At 47.4% G+C, this 18,933-nt stretch overlaps 1 protein-coding gene across 2 annotated transcripts; it reads left to right on the top strand.

Moving 5' to 3' along the window:
- The first annotated feature begins 751 nt into the window (after window positions 1-751).
- On the top strand, window positions 752-17,662 carry LOC130858430 (2'-5'-oligoadenylate synthase 2-like). 2 transcript variants are annotated; one of them, XM_057744833.1, is made up of 11 exons: window positions 752-928; window positions 3,370-3,643; window positions 5,323-5,501; window positions 6,919-7,154; window positions 7,638-7,779; window positions 9,990-10,163; window positions 12,076-12,358; window positions 13,803-13,990; window positions 15,033-15,271; window positions 16,163-16,322; window positions 17,176-17,662. In XM_057744833.1, exons 1-11 carry the CDS (start codon window positions 752-754, stop codon window positions 17,263-17,265), a joined length of 2,142 nt encoding a protein of 713 aa, XP_057600816.1. In that variant the 3' UTR covers window positions 17,266-17,662. The 2 variants fall into 2 exon arrangements, with proteins under 2 accessions (XP_057600816.1, XP_057600817.1); XM_057744834.1 differs by having other exon boundaries at window positions 16,163-16,316.
- The last annotated feature ends 1,271 nt before the right edge of the window (window positions 17,663-18,933 follow it).

Here is an 18,933-nt window from a genome sequence, read left to right on the forward strand (position 1 = left end):
AGAACTAAAACCTGAGTCGCTGAGCCTTTGCCTTGCTGTGTGTCCCTGAACGAGTCAGTGCCCTCTCTGGGTCTCTTTCTCCTCACTATTCTTGTTGACTCTGAGTTCCCAGGCCATTGGAAACAGGGAGAAGGGGAAAAAGCCTCAAAAGATGACCTCTGGGAAAATGATCTTAAAAAATGTGTGTGTGTGTGTGTGTGTGTGTAGATATAACTGAATCACTGTGCTGTACACCTGAAACTAACACTATATCATAAACCAGCTATACTTCAATTAAAAAAAAAAGATGACCTCTGGCCCCCTATGAAATGTTATTTGCTTAACAAATACTTTACAGCATGAGCCATGTGCCAGGTCCTGTTCTAAGCACTTTGCAAGTGTTTAATCCTTGCATGAAGCCCACAACAACGGGGTACCATTGTTATCCCCATTTTACAGATGGGGAAACTGAGGCACAGAAAAGTCTGGCAATGTACTCAAGGGTACAGATCTGGCAGGTAACAAGCCCTCATATTCCAGCTCCAGAGGCTGCATTTTTAACCACAAGTATTCCTTGAAAGCAGCTGAAAGGCTGATCATCTCAGTTTGGGGGAGGGCACAGATTGAGGCAGCTGGCTGTGAAGGCTCTGTGAGTTTCCTTTTCCCCTGGCGTGAGTTTCGTTTCCATTTTCAGTCTCCAGGCACAGAATTTCTCATTCTCTTCTGTCTCCGTCTGTGCCATTAGCTGTCATCTCAGCAGCCAGCCAGAGCAATGGGAAACTGGGAGTCCCACCTCTACGAACAACCTGCTCAGAAACTGGGCGAGTTTATCCACAACAACCTGAGGCCCTTTGAAGACTGTCAGAAACAGATCGACCAGACTGTGGACACCATCTGTGCAGTCCTGCAGAAAGCTGAGCAGTCCCCGCTGGTGACCAGTGTGGCTAAAGTGAGTAGAGGGCTGGGGTCAGGGCTTCTGGGACCCAGAAGGCAGAGTGACTGGGTGCTGAGCACCTACTCTGTGCCGGGCCCTGGGCACACAAGACATCATCTTGTCTTACCCCACACTCAAGTGACATGATGGGGTATGGTGTAGAGTGGAGGAGTGCAGGTTGAGGAACCGGTTCTGCCACTTACTACTCTGTGACCTGGAGCAGCTTGCTTAACTTCTCTGTGCCTCAGTGCCTGAGTTTGTAAAACGGGAGAGGAATAATATTGCAAAGTATTATGAGGCTTAAGAACATGATGTTCTTGCACAGGGCTTGGTACAAAGTTAGTGCAGTAAGTTAGCTGTGGTTACTTTTATTGTTTCTATACTTCTCATTTTACAGAGGAGTAAACTGAGTCTACAAGACTTCAGTAAAACTACCCAAGGATGCTCTGTGGCTTCCTGTGGGAGGGGATTATGGATGCCCAACCCCCCACCCCCGCCCCGCCATGCTCTCTGGCTCTGGAATCCCGCTTCTCTGCAGTCACAGCGCTTTCTGGCCTCTGCCCCTATACACTAGCCCTAGCAGTGGGTGTGTCCTGCCTTGGCCCAGATGAGGAAACTGAAGCATAGGGAAGATATTTATAAATTTACTACTTTATTTTTATTGGCTGCGTTGGGTCTTCGTTGCTGCATGTGGGTTTTCTCTAGTTGCGGTGAGCGGGGGCTACTCTTCATTGTGGTGCGCGGGCTCCTCATTGCAGTGACTTCTCTCTTATTGTGGAGCATGGGCTCTAGGTGCATGGGCTTCACTAGTTGTAGCACGCAGGCTCGATAGTTGTGGCTCGCGGGCTCTAGAGTGCAGACTCAGTAGTTGTCACACATGGGCTTGTGGCTCCACGGCGTGTGGGATCTTCCCGTCCCAGGGATGGAACCCGTGTCCCCTGCATTGGCAGGCAGATTCTTAACCACTGCGCCACCGGGGAAGTCCCTGGAAGTTATTTAATAGTTGGCATCCGACCTGGGATTTTAAGCTCAGGTAATCTGTTTGGGAGCATGCACCCTTAACCACTATACCATCCTACCTCTCAATAGTGTTAACTTTTTTCTTTTCTTTTTTTTTTTAAGATTTATTGTATTAGTTATTTATTTGTTTATTTTTGGCTGTGTAGGGTCTTTGTTGCTGTGCATGGGCTTTCTCTGGTTGTGGTGAGCTGGGCTGCTCTTCGTTGCGGTGCTTGGGCTTCTCATTGCAGTGGCTTCTCTTGTTGCGGAGCACGGGCTCTAGGCACACGGGCTTCAGTAGTTGTGGCTTGTGGGCTCTAGAGCACAGGCTCAGTAGTTGTGGTGCACAGGCTTTGTTGCTCCACAGCATGCAGGACCTTCCCAGGCCAGGGATTGAACCCTTGTCCCCTGCACTGGCAGGAGGACTCCCAACCACTGAGCCACCAGGGAAGTCCCAATGTTAACTTTTTTCTAATTAAAATAATACATACAAAAAGTGCACAGATCTAAGTGTACAGCCTGATGGATTGCCACAAACAACACACGCAGGAAACCCACACCCAGGGACAACAACACACACAGGTAACCTGCACCCAGGGACAACAACACGCATGGGTAACCCGCACCTAGGGACAACAACACACGCGGGTAACCCGCACCCAGGGACAACAACACACGCGGGTAACCCGCACCCAGGGACAACAACACACGTGGGTAACCCGCACCCAGGGACAACAACACACGCGGGTAACCCGCACCCAGGGACAACAACACACGTGGGTAACCCGCACCCAGGGACAACAACACACGCGGGTAACCTGCACCCAGGTAACCCGCACCCAGGGGCAACAACATGCATGGGTAACCCACACCCAGGGACAACAACATGCATGGGTAACCCACACCCAGGGACAACAACACGCACGGGTAACCCGCACCCAGGGACAACAACACACACGGGTAACCCACACCCAGGGACAACAACACACACGGGTAACCCACACCCAGGGACAACAACACGCATGGGTAACCCGCACCCAGTTCCAGAAATAAAATATTCCCAGCCCCCGCCCAAGAGCCCCTGGACCCCCCATCCAGTCACTACCCCTAACCCCAGGCAACCACTCCCCTGACTTCTAACAGCATGGATTAGTTTTGCCTGTTTTGAAACTTTGTATAGAGTGACCAACCATCCCAATTTGTCCGGGACTGAAGGGTTTTCTGGGATGTGGGCTTCTTAGTGCTAAAACTGAGTATGTCCAGGGTGAGCCAGCCAGGTGGGTCACCTAGATAACAGAAATCATGCACTGTGTGGCTGTAGTGTGCGGGGGTTTGATCCATCTGTTGATGGAGTTTATGTGGTTGTGTCCAGCTGCCATTTATCATTTCATTGTTGTCATGCATTCCCTTGTGTAGATACACCACACTTGTCCATTCCGCTTCTCTGTTGCTGGCAGGGTGGCTCCTATGGCCGGAAAACGGTCTTGAGGGGCAAGTCTGATGGTACCCTCGTCATCTTCTTCAGCGGCCTTGAACAATTCCAGGATCAGAAGAAAAGCCAACATAAACTCCTCAGCCAAATCTGGGCACAGTTGAAACAATGTGAGGTCACAAGGCAACAACTGGCAGCCAAGATGGAGATACAGACTATCAATGACAGGCTCTTCATCCTGCTGTCCACAAAACAACAGACCATCACTTTCGAGATGCTGCCTGCCTTCAACGCTCTGGGTGAGCCCTCCTGAGTGTGAGTGGGGGAGTGGGGGTATGGGTCTGGAGGGGCTTTTTGAGAGCACAAAGCCAAAGGAAGTGGTGGTGGATGGCCTGGGGATGGAATAACTACCACTGGTGCTTTCCAAAATGAGGGACCATAGACGTTCTCTCCTTCTTTCTTTTTTCTGGCTGCACAGTGTGGCATGCGGGATCTTAGTTCCCCTACCAGGGATGGAATCTGTGCCCCCTGCTGTGGAAGTGCAGAGTCTTAACCACTGGACCGCCAGGGAAGTCCCAAGGGACTATTGACTTTCAAGAAAGGAGATTCCTCTTATCCTGAGCATAATCTCCTAATTGACTTTGGAGGAAATATTCTAGACTCTAGAATCTAGAGTAGAGCGTCTCACACTGTGACATGCACACAAATCACCTGAAAAACGTATTAAAAGGCAGGTTCTGATTCAGGAGATCAGGGTCCAGAATCCTGTATTTCTAACCAACGCCATGATGTTGCTGCTGCCCTGCAGACCATACTTGAAGGTTCAAACTAGAATAAATGTTGGTTAGAGGTAGAGGAAACATCTGGGCAAACATCTGAGAAAAGTTCAGCTGGAGCAGGTATTTGGAATCTGCCTTCTAATCAGGTCAACATCAAGGCAAGGATCTTCCACTGGCAACTGTTTGAATGGATGGGTGGTTGGATAGATGGATGGAAGGATGGTTGACTGGATGGATGGATAGATGGTTGGATAGATGGATGGATGGTTGACTGGGTGGATGGATAGGTAGTTGGATGGTTGATTGAATAGATAAGACTAAGCATAGTCACAGCTTAGTCTCAAGCATAGGAACATATATTATCACAAACTTAAACACTGGAGCTGGAATTCAACCCCTCATTAGGCAAGGGGGGAAGAAGAAAGAAATGAATGTGTCCAGGGCAACACAGCCAGTTACTGAGAGAACTAGAATAAAAGCCCATATCTTTTTAAGCCTCAGGTCCAGTGCCTTCAAGGTGGACACACACACACACACACACACACACACACACTCTCACTCACACACCCTTCCTATCTGACCTAGTTTGTAAGGTAGGCAGCCCTGAATTCTCATCCTGGTCCTACCACTAACCCACTTTTGCCAACTATAAGATCAAGGCTAGAAACAGCTAACTTGCAGGGCCTTTAGGACGATAAGGGTTGAGTATACGTGCCAAGGTGGAGAGACACAGTGTGACTCAGAATCCGTAGGAAATCCTATGTTCTCTCCTCTGGTTCAGAGCGCGGTGGTTGGAGATTAAGCCAGAGCGCCCTCTGCTGGCTTCACCCTATCATCCGAGAATGATGCGCGAACGAGAAATCAGCTCTTCCTCACGTGTAGTACCCAGAAACTGCCACCAGATGGAGGTAGAGCTACACATTCCAAACGTCCTTTCCCTAGCCGGAAACAAAAAGGGTTGCTTTCTGAGAAAAGTAAACTACTGGGGAATTTTAAAATTACTTTCTTTACTGAATATTAGCCTAACTACATTTTATTATCTAGCAGGACAAGCCACCCCTCACCTTTTATGCAAATACGCCAGTCCTTACAGATGAAGCAGTGCACGTGTGCTATCAAACCACATCCAGCCTTCCTTGTGGGCTCACTGAGGCCAGGTTCCGTGTAAACCAAAAAGTTCTCTTTCTCTTTCACACCAGGCTTAAGTGAGAAGCCCAGCCTCTGCACCTATCGAGAGCTCGAAAGATCCTTGAATATGAGGAAAGCCAGCCCTGGTGAGTTCTCGGTCTGCTTCACCGAACTCCAGGAGAAGTTTTTTAGCAACCATCCCAGCAAACTGAGGGATTTGATCCTCTTGGTAAAGTACTGGTGTCTCCAGGTAAATTTCAAATTGCATGTCTATTGCTATCATCCGTTTGCCTTTTACTGAGATAAATCATGTTGGGTAAAGTACAACCATGTTAAGAATACAGCTCAGGACTTTCCTGGTGGTCCAGTAGTTAAGATGCTGCCCTTCCAACACAGGGGGTACAGGTTGGAAACCTGGTGGGGGAACTAAGATCTACATACCATGCAGGCAAAAAAAAAAAAAAAAAAAAAAAAAAAGCTCGGTGGGTTTTTACAGCCTTTTAGGCAACACCCAGATCAAAATAGGGCACATTTCCTGCTCCCCAGCAGGCTGCCCACTCCCAGTCCATAATCCCCCCAAACAAACCACTATCCTAACATCTATCGCCACAAATTAGTTTTGCTTGTTTTTAAGCTTGATGTCAGTGGAATCATACTACACGTACTTCGTGTTTGCCATCTCTCCCTCAACATTATGCCTGAGAGATTTATCCGTGTTGTTGCAGGAAGTAGGGGTCCTTCATTGCTTTGTACTATTCCATCGCGCTAATGTACTGCCCAGAATATACCGCTGAGGGATATGTGGGTCATTCCCAAATTGGGGCTATCATGAATAAGGTTATGATGAATATTCCCCTACATGTCTTTTTGTGACTTTAAGCAGTTGTTCCTCTTGGGTAAATATGCAGGAGTGAGACTGCTGTGCTATAAGGTCTCCAACCTTTTTGGCATCAGGGACCAGTTTCATGGAAGACAATTTTTACATGGACAGTGGGGGATGGGGGTGGTTTCGGGATGATTCAAGCACATTACATTTATTGTGCACTCTATTTCTATTATTATCACATCAGCTCCACCTCGGATTATCAGGCATTAGACCTCAGGGGTTGGGGACTCCTGCTATAAAGTATACCATGTATATATACCATATATAAGAGGGTGAGTCAAAAATTATCCACATTCCAGTTATATTAAAACTTCTATAAATTCTACAGCCAGAGTGCAGGTAATTTTTGACTTACCCTTGTATATACACCTTATATATACACACACATTGTACATATATATATTGTATACCTTATCTATGTAAATAAACATATATGAATATGTATGTATATGTGTATATGTACACATGGCATATGTGAATAAATATGTGGAATATGTAGATCTACATCTATATATATTTAGCTTTAGTAAATACAGCCAAATTATTTTCCCCAATGGTTGTACCAAATCACACTCCCATCAGCAGTGTATGACAGTTTCAGGTGCACCACATTCTTGTCAACACTTGCAATTGTCGGTCCATCGAATTTTAGCCATGATGTCATTTCAATCACTGGCAGGGGACAGTGACTTCCTATAGACTTCTAGTTTCTTGATTTCAGACCCCTCGCATGAGAGCAACTGGGTCCCGAATTATCTGCCATCGTTTTCTCCTCCCACAGTGCCAGAAAGAGCAGACGTCTCTATCCCTGCTGCCCCTGTACGCGCTGGAGCTGCTTACGGTCTATGCCTGGGAACAGGGGTGTGGAGCAGAAGACTTTGATATAGCCGAAGGCCTCAGGACTGTTCTGGGGCTTATCGAGAAGCAGGAGCAGCTGTGTGTCTATTGGATGGTCAACTACAACTTTGAGTATGACGCCATCCGCAACATCCTGCTGGGCCATCTCCGATCCCCGAGGTACCAAGCTCCCCACAGCCCTCTCTCCCTACCTCTTCGTCTCCATGCCAGGCTGTACCCCCTTAGAATGAGGGTGCATCCCCATCCTTCCCAGCCAAGGATGCACTGAAACGATGCCAGCAGCAGTGGGTAGGGAGGTAAAGAGAGGTCTGTCTGAAAGAGGGATGCTTTGATGCTTTTCACGTTCTAAACTGTAGTTACATTTTGTCCCCAAAGGAAACACCTCCCTCCATAGAAGGAAGGGGCAAAGAGAGGAGGGGTCTGCAGAAAGAGGAGACTATTTTATTAGGTGATGAATGGAACATGTCTGTAAAGCAGAGAACACAGGACCAGAGAGGCTAGACATCTTAGACAGGGCACCTCAGCAACTGGGAGGAACTGCAGGAGGTAAAATCCAGGTTCTCAGATGCCCAGTACAGGCCTCTTTCCCCTAAACTGATTTCTTCTCCCAACTGACTTCTTTTAATCTAATGGCACTCATAGGCCTATAATCTTGGATCCAACTGACCCAACCCATAATGTGAGCAGAGGTAACACCTGCTGGCAGCTGCTAAAAAAAGAAGCTCAAATTTGGTTGTCTTCTCTCAGGCTGAATGAGTCACCTGGACCGTCCTGGAATGTTCTGGTGAGAGGGCTTTCCAACATAGCTCCTGTCCTGCTGCAGGCAGGGCCCTCCCGATACTCAGACTGCAGTCTTATCCAAGATCACTGTGAGTTGGTTTCCCAGCGTTGCCGTGACAAAGCACCATGCACTGGTGGCTTAAAGCAACAGAAATTTATTCTTCCACAGTCCTGGGGGCTGGAAGTCCCAGAGCAAGGTGTGTTGGCAGGGTCATGCTCCCTCTGAAGGCTCCAGGGAAGAGTCCTTCCTCACCTCTTCCAGCTGCAGATGGTTACCAGCACTCCCTGGCCTCTGGCAGCATCACTCCAGTCTCTGCCTCCGTTGGCACATGGCCTCCTCTCGTGTGTCTTCACAATGTCCTCCCTGTAGGCATGTCCGTCTCTGTGTCTCTCTTCTCGTCTTATAAGGACACCGGTCATACTGGATTAGGGCCCACATTAAAGACCTCATCTTAACTTGATTACCTCTTTGCAAAAAGACCCTATTTCCATATAAGGTCACATTCACAGGGCCTCGAGGTTGGGACTTCACCATATCTTTTAGGGGGGACACAGTGCAATCTATAACACACCATTAGGGCCCTCACCGTCCATTAAAATGATGATAAAGTGCAAAACTGAACAAAGAGAAAAGGGGGGCACCTGCAGATGAAAGGTCTCCATTTCTGCAAGAGAAAAAGCAGATGAGACGGTGGTGAATGGTGAAATGGAGCAGAGCCCCAGAGGCGTGGGTGGCAGTCACCACTGAGGATGCTGAGACAGGCTCTGAGCTCCATTCAAGCAGGTGTGGGGGGGGGGGGGCAAGAGTGAGAAGTGAGGCTGAAAACGGGAGACCTAATGAAGGGGGCAGATGTGTTGGCTTTTCCCCTCCCCTACCCCAAAGGAGAAGCACATCTGTCAACACGCATTTGATCACATCTGCAAAGGCCTATTTTCCATATAAGGTAATATAGTCATAGAGCAGGACGTGGACGTTTGCGGGGTAGGGGGGTGGTATCCCTATTCTCCCTCCCACTAGCAAGAAGCAAACTGCCTCTGCCTACTGAGGCCTGACAAGAGCAGGCAGAAAGGGAAGAGAAGATGCTCAGGTGAAGTGTCATGACCTGTGGTCCATGAAGCACATCCCATCTGACGTTTTCTACTGAAGAGAAGACTGCACTTCTGTGCAGGTGTCAGACCCTATTTAGACATCAGAATATGGTTTCCTTCCAGAAGTGACCACAGGTGCAAGGGAGAGAGCAGGTCCCACCCTCCATGGTCCATTTGATTAGAGAACAGGGAACTGTCCCTTCAGACTGAACACACAGCCCCTCCGACCCCAGGACAGCCCTCTCTTCAACACACTTAGAGGGAATAGCATCCCCCCGTGTGGAGGGTTGAATAGTGTCCCACAAAACTCATGTCCACCCAGATCCTCAGAATGTGACCTTCTTTGGAAGTAGAGTCTTTGCAGGTATTGTCGCTTAAGAGGTCATCCTGGATTAACATGGACCCAGAATTCAGTGACTGGTGCCTTTATAAGAAGACACACAGGGACACAGACACAGAGTTCGAGAGAAGGCCACCTGACAACAGAGGCTGGGGTCAGCGTAATGCTGCCACAAGACAAAGAAGACCAAAGACTGCCAGAAGCTGGAAGACACAAGGAAGGATTCTCCCCTAGAGCCTTCGGAGAGAGCACGGCCCTGCCCACAGTTTTGATTTCCAGGACTGTGATTTGTTACCGCAGCACCCGGAAACCAATCCACCTGGGCACAGGGTGTTTAACAGAGGCTGATAGAACCTTGAAAAAGTAGTGAGTGGGATCACCATAAGTCAAAAATACCTACAATAAATGGGAAAATAAGGAAGGAACGGAGCAGTAGGAGAAGCTAGGAGGTGCTGGCTGTTAGCAGAAAATCCCAGAACAGAAAGTGGGAACTAAGAAATTTGGAGCCAGAGCATCACAGACCTGTTGGGAGAAGGACCCAGATCCCTCCTGGGGGTAAAGAGGAGCAATTAGGAGAGGTTTTGTTTCTGGGGGGTCTTGGGTACCACCTGAAACTCTCAGGTATGCTCTTGGGATACGTCTATGCAAGAACTCAAGATGACAAAGGTATCAGCAGGAGGGCGGGAGGGCAAGAGGGAGATGTCAGTGGAGCGGAGGAAGCGGGGCGGGGGGTGGGGGGGGGCGGCAGCTGGCAGGGGGCATCTCACAGTGCGCTTCTTCCACAGCCTACGTCACTCTATGTGACTCCAAGCCATCTTCTAGATAAGTTCATTAAGGACTTTCTCCAGCCCGATAAGACTTTCCTCGATCAGATCAAGAAAGCTGTTGACATCATCTGTAAGTTCCTTAAAGAAAATTGCTTTCGGCATTCAACTACAAAGATTCAGAAGATCGTCAAGGTGAGCACTGACCTTTCTCTTTGTTACTGGTGGGTAACGAAGCAGTTTCTGTAGCTCTGCAATGCTTGTGACCCCTGGAAATGGGAGGACAAGGGATGAAGGAGGGAAGCTGGGAAGATTGGCAGCTAGGACCCTGGCTTTCGGGGGAGGGTACTGATGCACTGCTTATGTCATTCACAATACACTTTGGAGGAGGGGCACATTTGGGGCTTGCCGGGTCTTAGTTCCCCTACCAGAGACTGAACCAGGCACACGGCAGTGAAACCACCGAGTCCCAACCACTGGACCGCCAGGGAATTCCCATTCACAATAGACTTTCGATTCTGTGTTAACCTCCAAGGGCTGCTCGCAATCCTTGCCGGTCCTTTGCTTGCAGTGCATCACTCCAATCCCGGCCTCCCTCTCCCCATTGCCTTCTCCTCTGGGTCTTTCTTCTCTTCCCTTCTAAGAACACTTGTCATTGGATTCAGGCCCCAGAGAGAGCTAAGAGGGGTTTGTACATATTTACACAGTTGAAGAAGAAGAAGAAGGGAGAGCGGGCAGAGGAAGAGGAAAAGGAGAGGATGGGGGGAGAAAAGTGAGGAGTGGGAAGTGGAAACCTATGTGGCAGAGACACACATAGCCCACAAAGCCTAAAATATTTTTTATACATTTCTAAATAAATTTCTTTTTTTTATTTGTTTATTTTTTGGCTGTGTAGAGAGCAGGGCCTACTCTTCATTGCAGGGGGCGGGCTTCTCATTGCAGTGGCTTCTCTTGTTTCAGAGCAAGGGCTCTAGGCGCGCAGACTTCAGTGTTTGTAGTGCACGGGGCTTAGTTGCTCTGAAGCATGTGATATCTTTCTGGACCAGGGATCGAACCCATGTCCCCTGCATCGGCAGGCAGATTCTTAACCACTGCGCCACCAGCGAAGTTAGATATTGATCATCTAACCCTTCACAGAAAGTTTGCCGACCCCTGTGTCTAAAGGATGAACACTCATCCACTGGTGCCCAGATGGCAGGAGGGAACAGATGACGTCAGGCTTGCCTTTAGTTTGATTTATTTCAGGTCATAGGAATGCAAATAAAGCTACATGCTCTTGTTTCTTTGTCCAATTTACTGTAAATGGACATCTTGAGAACTATATTTCGTAAGATCAGATACGCCAAGGGATCTACATAGTGTCTAACACAGCACGTTCTATTGATATTAATACAGTGCCTTGTGTTTAAAACTTGCTCACTGCATATTAATTCATTTGAATTTTGTTTTATTTAGTGAGAAATTTTAGGGGATTAGTTGAGGATATTTTTACTCTTCGTTGAGGATATTTTTTTCTCACTATAGTCTCTCCTTAAAATTTATTTTTATTGAAGTATAGTTGCTGTGCGGTATTCTATGTTACAGGTGTACGGTATAAGGATTCACAGTGTTTGAAGGTTAAGCCATTTATAGTTACTATAAAATATTGGCTATATTCCGCATGCTGTAAAATATATCCTTGTAGCTGTTTTATTCCTAATAATTTATACCTCTTACATCTGTACCTCTCTTGCCCCTCCCCCCTCTTCCCTCTCCCCACGGTAACCACTCGTTTGTTCTCCACGCCTGTGAGTCTGTAAAGCTACGTAGTCTTTACCAGAAATCTTTAGGAAGTTGACGTGAGAAATAGGTAATTTATAACTAGCCCATCCATGGTTTGTGGGTCAATCCACACATCAAAGGTCAGGAGATGAACCACCCTTGGAACCAGATGATTCTATTTGTTTGGAAAATGAAACCCTCTGCTTTGGACTCAGCCCTAACTGGAGACTCGGACTTGGAACTACCCCTGGCAACCTTATCAATTAGCCCAACGGGCGCCAGCCCATGGGGGTGAGGGGCTCAAGCTCTGGAGAATGCTGTATCTCCCTTTGCCTTTCTTCCCTAGGGGGGGTCGACCGCCAAAGGCACGGCTCTGAAGTCCGGGTCCGATGCCAACCTCGTCGTGTTCACGGACTCGCTGAAAAGCTACACCTCCCAAAAAAGCGAGAGCTGGAGCATCATCAAGGAGATCCACAAGCAGCTGGAAGCCTGTCAGCAGGAGAAGGATTTTGAAGTGAAGTTTGAGATTTCAAAAGGGAAGGCTCCCTGGGTGCTGAGCTTCACTCTGAAATCCAAAGTCCTCAACGAAAGTGTTGACTTTAACATCCTGCCTGCATTTAATGCCCTAGGTAAGACGCCAGAGCTCTGAGCTTCTGGAAGAGGAAAAGGGATTCCGGTGTGATGGGGGGGAGGGGGGGGGAGGGAAAGTCACGTGACTTACTAATTGGACATGGTCCAGTGCCCCATCAGGTGGCATTCATAATGGCAGCGGTACCTTACACCTGTTTACATTTTCATTCTCTTTGAAGCGTCCCTACGACGGCCAGGACCCACATCTTATCCTCCCGTGGCAACATTCACAGCATCTTTCAAAGAATGGGGCACACAGGAATTCAGTACACATTTCTAGATAAAATCCCTCAAGCATTAGGGAAGGAAATGAAAAAACAGACTGTGGGAGAAATTCTGAGGCATAGACAGGAAATCTGGGTGTTCGCCTTCAATCTTAGGCACAAACCTCCTTTAGAAATTCAGGGACTTTCCTGGTGGCGCAGTGGTTAAGAATCCACCTGCCAATACAGGGCACCTGGGTTCGAGCCCTGTTCCAGGAAGATCCCACAAGCCGCAGAGCAACTAAGCCCGTGCGCCACTCGCCGCAGCTAGAGAAAACCCGTGTACAACTAGAGAAAACCCGTGTGCAACTAGAGAAAACCCGTGTGCAGCAACGAAGACCCAAAGCAGCCAAAAAACAAATAAAATAAATTAATTAATTAAAAAGAAAAGAAATTCAGTTCATGGGTGACAGACACACAATGGTGTATTAAAAGAAACCAAGGCTATTTCAGGCATCTTCCAAATTAAATCAAGAAGACTCTGGTACCTTCCCTCTGAATGGTTCTCAGTGTCTTTAGAGAGGAAATGACAGCATATAAATTGAGGGTCAGCTAACTTTTTTTATAAAAAGCAAGATAGCAAATATTTTCAGCTTTAAGGACCGTAAGGTATCTATCACAACTGCTCAACTCTGCCTTTGTAGCTTGAAAGCAGCCATAGACAATACATTAATAAGTGGGCATGACTGTGTTTGAATAAAACTTTATTTACAAAAAACAAGCAGGGGACCAGATTTAGTCTGGGGGCCACAGTTTGCAAACGTCAGATCAGCGTCGTCCAGAAGGTCTTTCTGTGAGAACGATAATGTCACATATCTGTGTTCTGTATCTACTGAGAGCCTGAAGTGCGGCTAGTGTGACTGAGGAACTAAATTTTTCATTTTATTTTCCTTTAATGAGTTTGAATGCAAATAGCCAGCTTGCTTGATGGCTACCCTATTAGACAGTGCAGGTCTAGATAACACTTTAATAACACCACCTATACTCATATAAACCATATAATTTTTAAATATCTCATTACTCTAGGGATGCCCTCGATATCTTAGACATCAGTAATTCACATACACTAATAGAGTGCAAAGTAATTTCCCAGAATTAAATTATATTTGTCAACAGTATTTTGAAATCTGTTACTTTCTATAGAGATTAAAGCATAATGTAAATTTCTCCCCTGTGTTAGGTGAACTGAAGTCTAGCTCTACACCCAGTCCCAGGATCTATGTTGACCTCATCAATTTGAACAAATCCTCAGACGCCCTGGGGGGAGAATTTTCTACCTGTTTCACGGAGCTACAGTGCAATTTCGTTCGCTCCCAGCCCACCAAACTGAAGGATTTAATTCGCCTGGTGAAGCACTGGTACAAATGGGTATGACAGCTCTTGTCCTGCCATCTGGTTATTATTTTTATCAGTACTCTGTGACCATGAAACCAGCACTTACCAGGTGCTCACAGTCTCCCATGCTGGTGGCTGGACCACATTACAGAATCTTCCCACTCCTAACCCTGAGTATCTCTGTGGAGTTCCCATCACTAACCCCATAGAGTTGCGTCAGATGTAAGCATCTCCTACCATCAAAGCTGCTACACGTGGTTTATTTTGCCTTTGCTCTGACACCCAAAATATTCCATAGGAACCCAAGTTATCATGCCTCCGGAGGGCAGATGAAGTTGGGATTTGTGTGCCTACAAGTCACCAGCATGGCTTGTCTGCTGCTGCGTGCCCATAATTAATAGACACAGATGCTACCTCTTGGAAGCCAGGTTGAAGCGATAGGCGGGACCAGGAGCTGCATTTTCTAGACTGGTTCGCGTCCCTTCACTTCCATCAACTGTCTTGCTCATGGGGTAGTTTCCGAGTATTTTTATGACAGCGGCACAGTAGCAGCTCTTTCAGGAGATGTCTGCTTTCTGTGTCCAGCTTCCTGAACCCCAAGGAGACTGAACGCGGTGGTTTCCACCTCAACACCCAGCCCCAGGATGCTCAGAGCGCTCAGGGCTACAGGGTGACCTTGAGCAAGTCCCTTCACTTCCCCATGACTTCATCATGGTGACCTCTGCCCGCTGCGTAGGGATGCTGGAGAATCAGAAATGAACGACGTAGGTAGAGTGTCTGGCCCCATAATTAGCACACAGTGGGTCTGTAGTAAATGGTACTATGGTATAACTCTAGGAAGTCACCTAAAGCCAAAGCACAACAAAGAAGCCTGCATGGGCTGCCTTCGAGCTGCAAAGTGGCCCTGCGCAAACCCCCAGCAGACCAGTCCCCTCCCAGCACCGCGTCTCGCGTGGCTCTGTTGCCCTGCTGTGGACCAAGCAGTCCTTCATGTGCACCCTCTGTGGCTCTTGCTATGCTCATTTTGCCTCCCTGCTTCAATCAGTATCATCTGATGTTTCCACTCTTCCCTCAGTGTGAAAGCAAACTGAAGCAAAAGGGGTCTCTGCCCCCCAAGTACGCCTTGGAGCTGCTCACCATCTACGCCTGGGAGCAGGGGAGCAGGGCGCAGGATTTTGACACGGCTGAAGGTTTCCGGGCAGTCCTTGAGTTGGTCACAAAATATCAGCAACTCTGTGTCTTCTGGAAGGTCAACTACGACTATGAGGATGTGACTGTGAGGAACTTCCTTCTGACCCAGATCCAGAGAACCAGGTGCCCCAAACCTCAGCACCCCCGTTTCTTACCCTGATTCTCTCTAACACTATTTCCGTGCTCCGGGTTCACCTCCCCTGGGGCCCTGATTCATTATTCCTCACGTGAAACTAAGAAGGGAGCAGGCTGACCATCAGAAGCACCCACAGTCTCCAGGGTAAAAGCCCAGGGAGGCAGGAGAAATGTCATCCAGGAGGAAGAGAGAAGGAGGGACCAAGGGACCAGGTCTCTGAGTTGCCGTTCATTTTTCTAGGTCAGAAGGAAAAGCGTGGATTCATTAGCAGGTCTAAAAGGTGTGGAAGTTGGAAGTGTGTTCCTGAGAAATACTGCTATTACTCCCTGCCAGTGTATCCCACAGGCTACTTATTAGATCAGGTTTTATCTCCCCTTTCCCACCTCCATCCCGCAAAATCGTTCTCCTTCAAGAATAGGAAGGAGTCTTGGTGTATCCACTCAGCGCCAGCAGCAGGGAACCAAAACAGTGCAAGCAAAAGAAAAGAGAAGAGAGAAAAGAAAGAAACACTGAGAAAGAATAGAGGAGAAAAAAAGAGAGAGAGAGAGAGAGATAACAAGTTACCATGGCTCACCTACCGTGGGTGTGACCTACTTGACCGTAGAGTTGATTAAATGCTGCATCACATTTCAGTTGTCCTAGCGTGGAGAGACGTTTATATTAGGCTTCTTGTGTATAATCATGAACAGCTTTCAGAACTTTTCTAACAAAAATGACTTAATTCTAGGAAATCACTTTGAACTGTACTAGTACATCTGGATTACTGACGTCTAAGATAGAAAGACACTGTTTTATTACGGAGAGTAGAATGGGCCCCCAATTCTGAGGCCACCGGTTCTAAAAAGCATGCCTCTAATGACTTCTAACTTCTCGTTTAGGCCTGTGATCTTGGACCCAGCCGATCCTACTGGCGACGTGGGCGGAGGGGACCGTTGGTGTTGGCATCTTCTAGCAAAAGAAGCGACTGAATGGTTGTCTTCTGTTTGCTTCAAAGACGGGTTAGGATACCCCACACAAGTGTGGAACGTGCCAGTAAGCGTCCTCTAAAGGAAGTGTTATCTGGAGATTACCCTGGGACAGGCTTAAATCAAAGACCTCCCCATGCTGTAGCAACCTGGGATTCGGTCAGCCACAAATAACACACAGCCCAGCTCAGGAGCATAAACGATTGGGTTTTTTCTTCCCATTACAAGAAATCCTAAGGCAGACAATCTAGGACTCATGCAACTGCTCCACCAGGCTCTCCCCAGGAGCAGATAACCTCTTCGTGGCACTTGGTGGTGGGGGCTACCTTGGGCAGTGCAAACTGTTCAGCAGCATCCCTGGTCTCTACCCACGAGATGCAGTAGCACCACCCCCTAGCGCAACAACCAAAAATGTCTCCAGACATGGCCGAGTGTCCCCTCGCTCTTCCTGGCCTCACCCTCTTTAGCTCTTGATTTGGGTCTTCATGGCACTGAGAGTGGCTATTGTACCTCCAGGTGGTGGGTTCACGGTCAGGTTGGAAGAACAGAAAGGGGGAAGATTCCTACCCAGGGTATCTTATTAGGAGCCTCATCCAGCAAACTCTCTTACATTTCATTACCCAGAACTTAAAAGGGGCTGCAAAAAGGGGGGTGCAGACAGCTGTGGACAGGGGTTGGGTCAGCCAACCAAGAATGCCTGCCACACGTGTCCAAAGCTCCACCTCCTACCAAGATACCTGCCACCAGGTATCCTTGGTTCTCCCATCAGGTTCCCTGTCCACAAGTACCCCCACATTGTCCCCGGTTATAGTCACCTTCTCAGATACACTTCCTTCTTTCTTTTTGTTTTTTTCCGCCTCATTTAACCAATGGTTCTAACTGCTCAGATATGTACTATTCTTGCACATATATTTCTTTCTTTCTAGACAGTGCAGACACCAGGAAGTTGTGGAACAGGGATGCATTCTGTTGTCAAGGAGATGAGCTTATTCGGAAGTTATAGATTCCTGGAATAATAATGCTGAAAGAAACTTCTAGCGACCATCAGGCAATTGCTTTTAAAGATTCAGTTCACTGTGTAAAAGAGTAACCCATTCTTCCCTTGACCGTCCCCACTACTTCTTCCCTGTCTTTTTCACCTCCGCTTGAAATCAAGACCCCCAACGTCCTCTGTAAAGTCTCTCCTCGCCTCGCTGAAATCTCGTTCCGTGTGTGACCTCCGTTACTAAGAATATTTGCTCTCGTCCAGCTTTATGTGCACCATGTTGGTCAACCATTCTGTATTTTGCCAATTACTAACTCTTTCCCTTTCCTTCAAGACTTAGAAGAGGGAGCTCTTCCCAAAGGGAAGCCCTTTACCTGCCCCTTGGTTCCCATAATTCCAGGATCTTGCTCTCACACCCCTCCACCTCACCCACCCCGTCTTTCCCTCTCTGTACACAAAACCCTGTCTGCCCCTGCCAAACTGAGGTCTCTGAAACCAGTGATAAGCCGGCCTCTTCTTACACCTGCAAGCTCTCTAAAGGCTTGGATTATACCTGTTGAGAGAGATAGATTAGATAGATGATAGATGATAGATAGATAGATAGATAGATAGATGATAGATATAGATGATAGATAGATGATAGGTAGATAATATAGATGATAGATAGATGATAGATAGATGATAGATATCAACAGTTGTTTTATATATATAACATATTATACACATATACACATTCTATAACAGTTGTCGTTTCCTTCTGAGCCTACCTTTTTTCCCCCATTCATGAGTATCTTCTTGCCAAACCTAAAGGCTTTATCCTCTGGTTTTAGCGTCCAAGATACCTGAAGATCTAAGTGTTTTAACTTCATATACCCACTTAACATTTCATTATTGCCACGTATATCAACTTTCTTGTCATATAAGCAAGACTAGATCTGGTCTTTGTCTCCAGTTCCTGGCACAAAGCTTCAAAAACTCTTTGGAATTTCCTGATAGGGGTGTCTTTTGTATTCATAAGGAGCCTCTTCCAACCTTCCCTGAGTTATGCTAATGAGGTGGGGGTCCTTAGATAGTTTCAAAGGATGGGTTGGCCATGCCAGAAATGCCAAGCATGTGATAAGAGGGTTGAAACTTTCAGGCCCACCCCCACCCCCAACCTTCCAAGAGGACAGGAGGGCTGGAGATTGAATCGAAGCACATGGCCAGTGGTTTAATCAATCGTGCCTTATTCATGAAACCCTAATAAAAACTCCAGACAACAAGGCTTCCTGGTTGGTAAGCATATGGATGTATCACAAAGATAACACGTCCTGACTCCAAGGGGATGGGAGCTTCTGTGCTCATGAGCCTTCCGGCTGTCACCCCGTCTGTGTCTCTTCATCAGACTGTTCATTTGTATCCTTTATAATAAAATGGTGATTGTAAGTATAACACTTTCCTGACTTCTGTGAGTCATTCTAATGAATTACTGAACCTAAAGGGGGGGGGGTCATGGGAACCTCTGAATGTGTAGCCAAGTCAGGCAGAAGTCAGAATTATCTGGGGACCCCACTTGCAGCTGGGATCTGAACTGGGGTCAATCTTGTTGGGACCTTGCCCTTTAACCTGTAGGGGCTGCCCCACCTCCAGTAGTGTCAGAATTGAATTGAACTGTTATAGGACATCCAGTTGGCGGCAGTGACTTGGTGTTGGAATGCAC

The sequence above is a fragment of the Hippopotamus amphibius genome, chromosome 8, assembly GCF_030028045.1.
Source record: "Hippopotamus amphibius kiboko isolate mHipAmp2 chromosome 8, mHipAmp2.hap2, whole genome shotgun sequence".
Lineage (NCBI taxonomy): Eukaryota > Metazoa > Chordata > Mammalia > Artiodactyla > Hippopotamidae > Hippopotamus > Hippopotamus amphibius.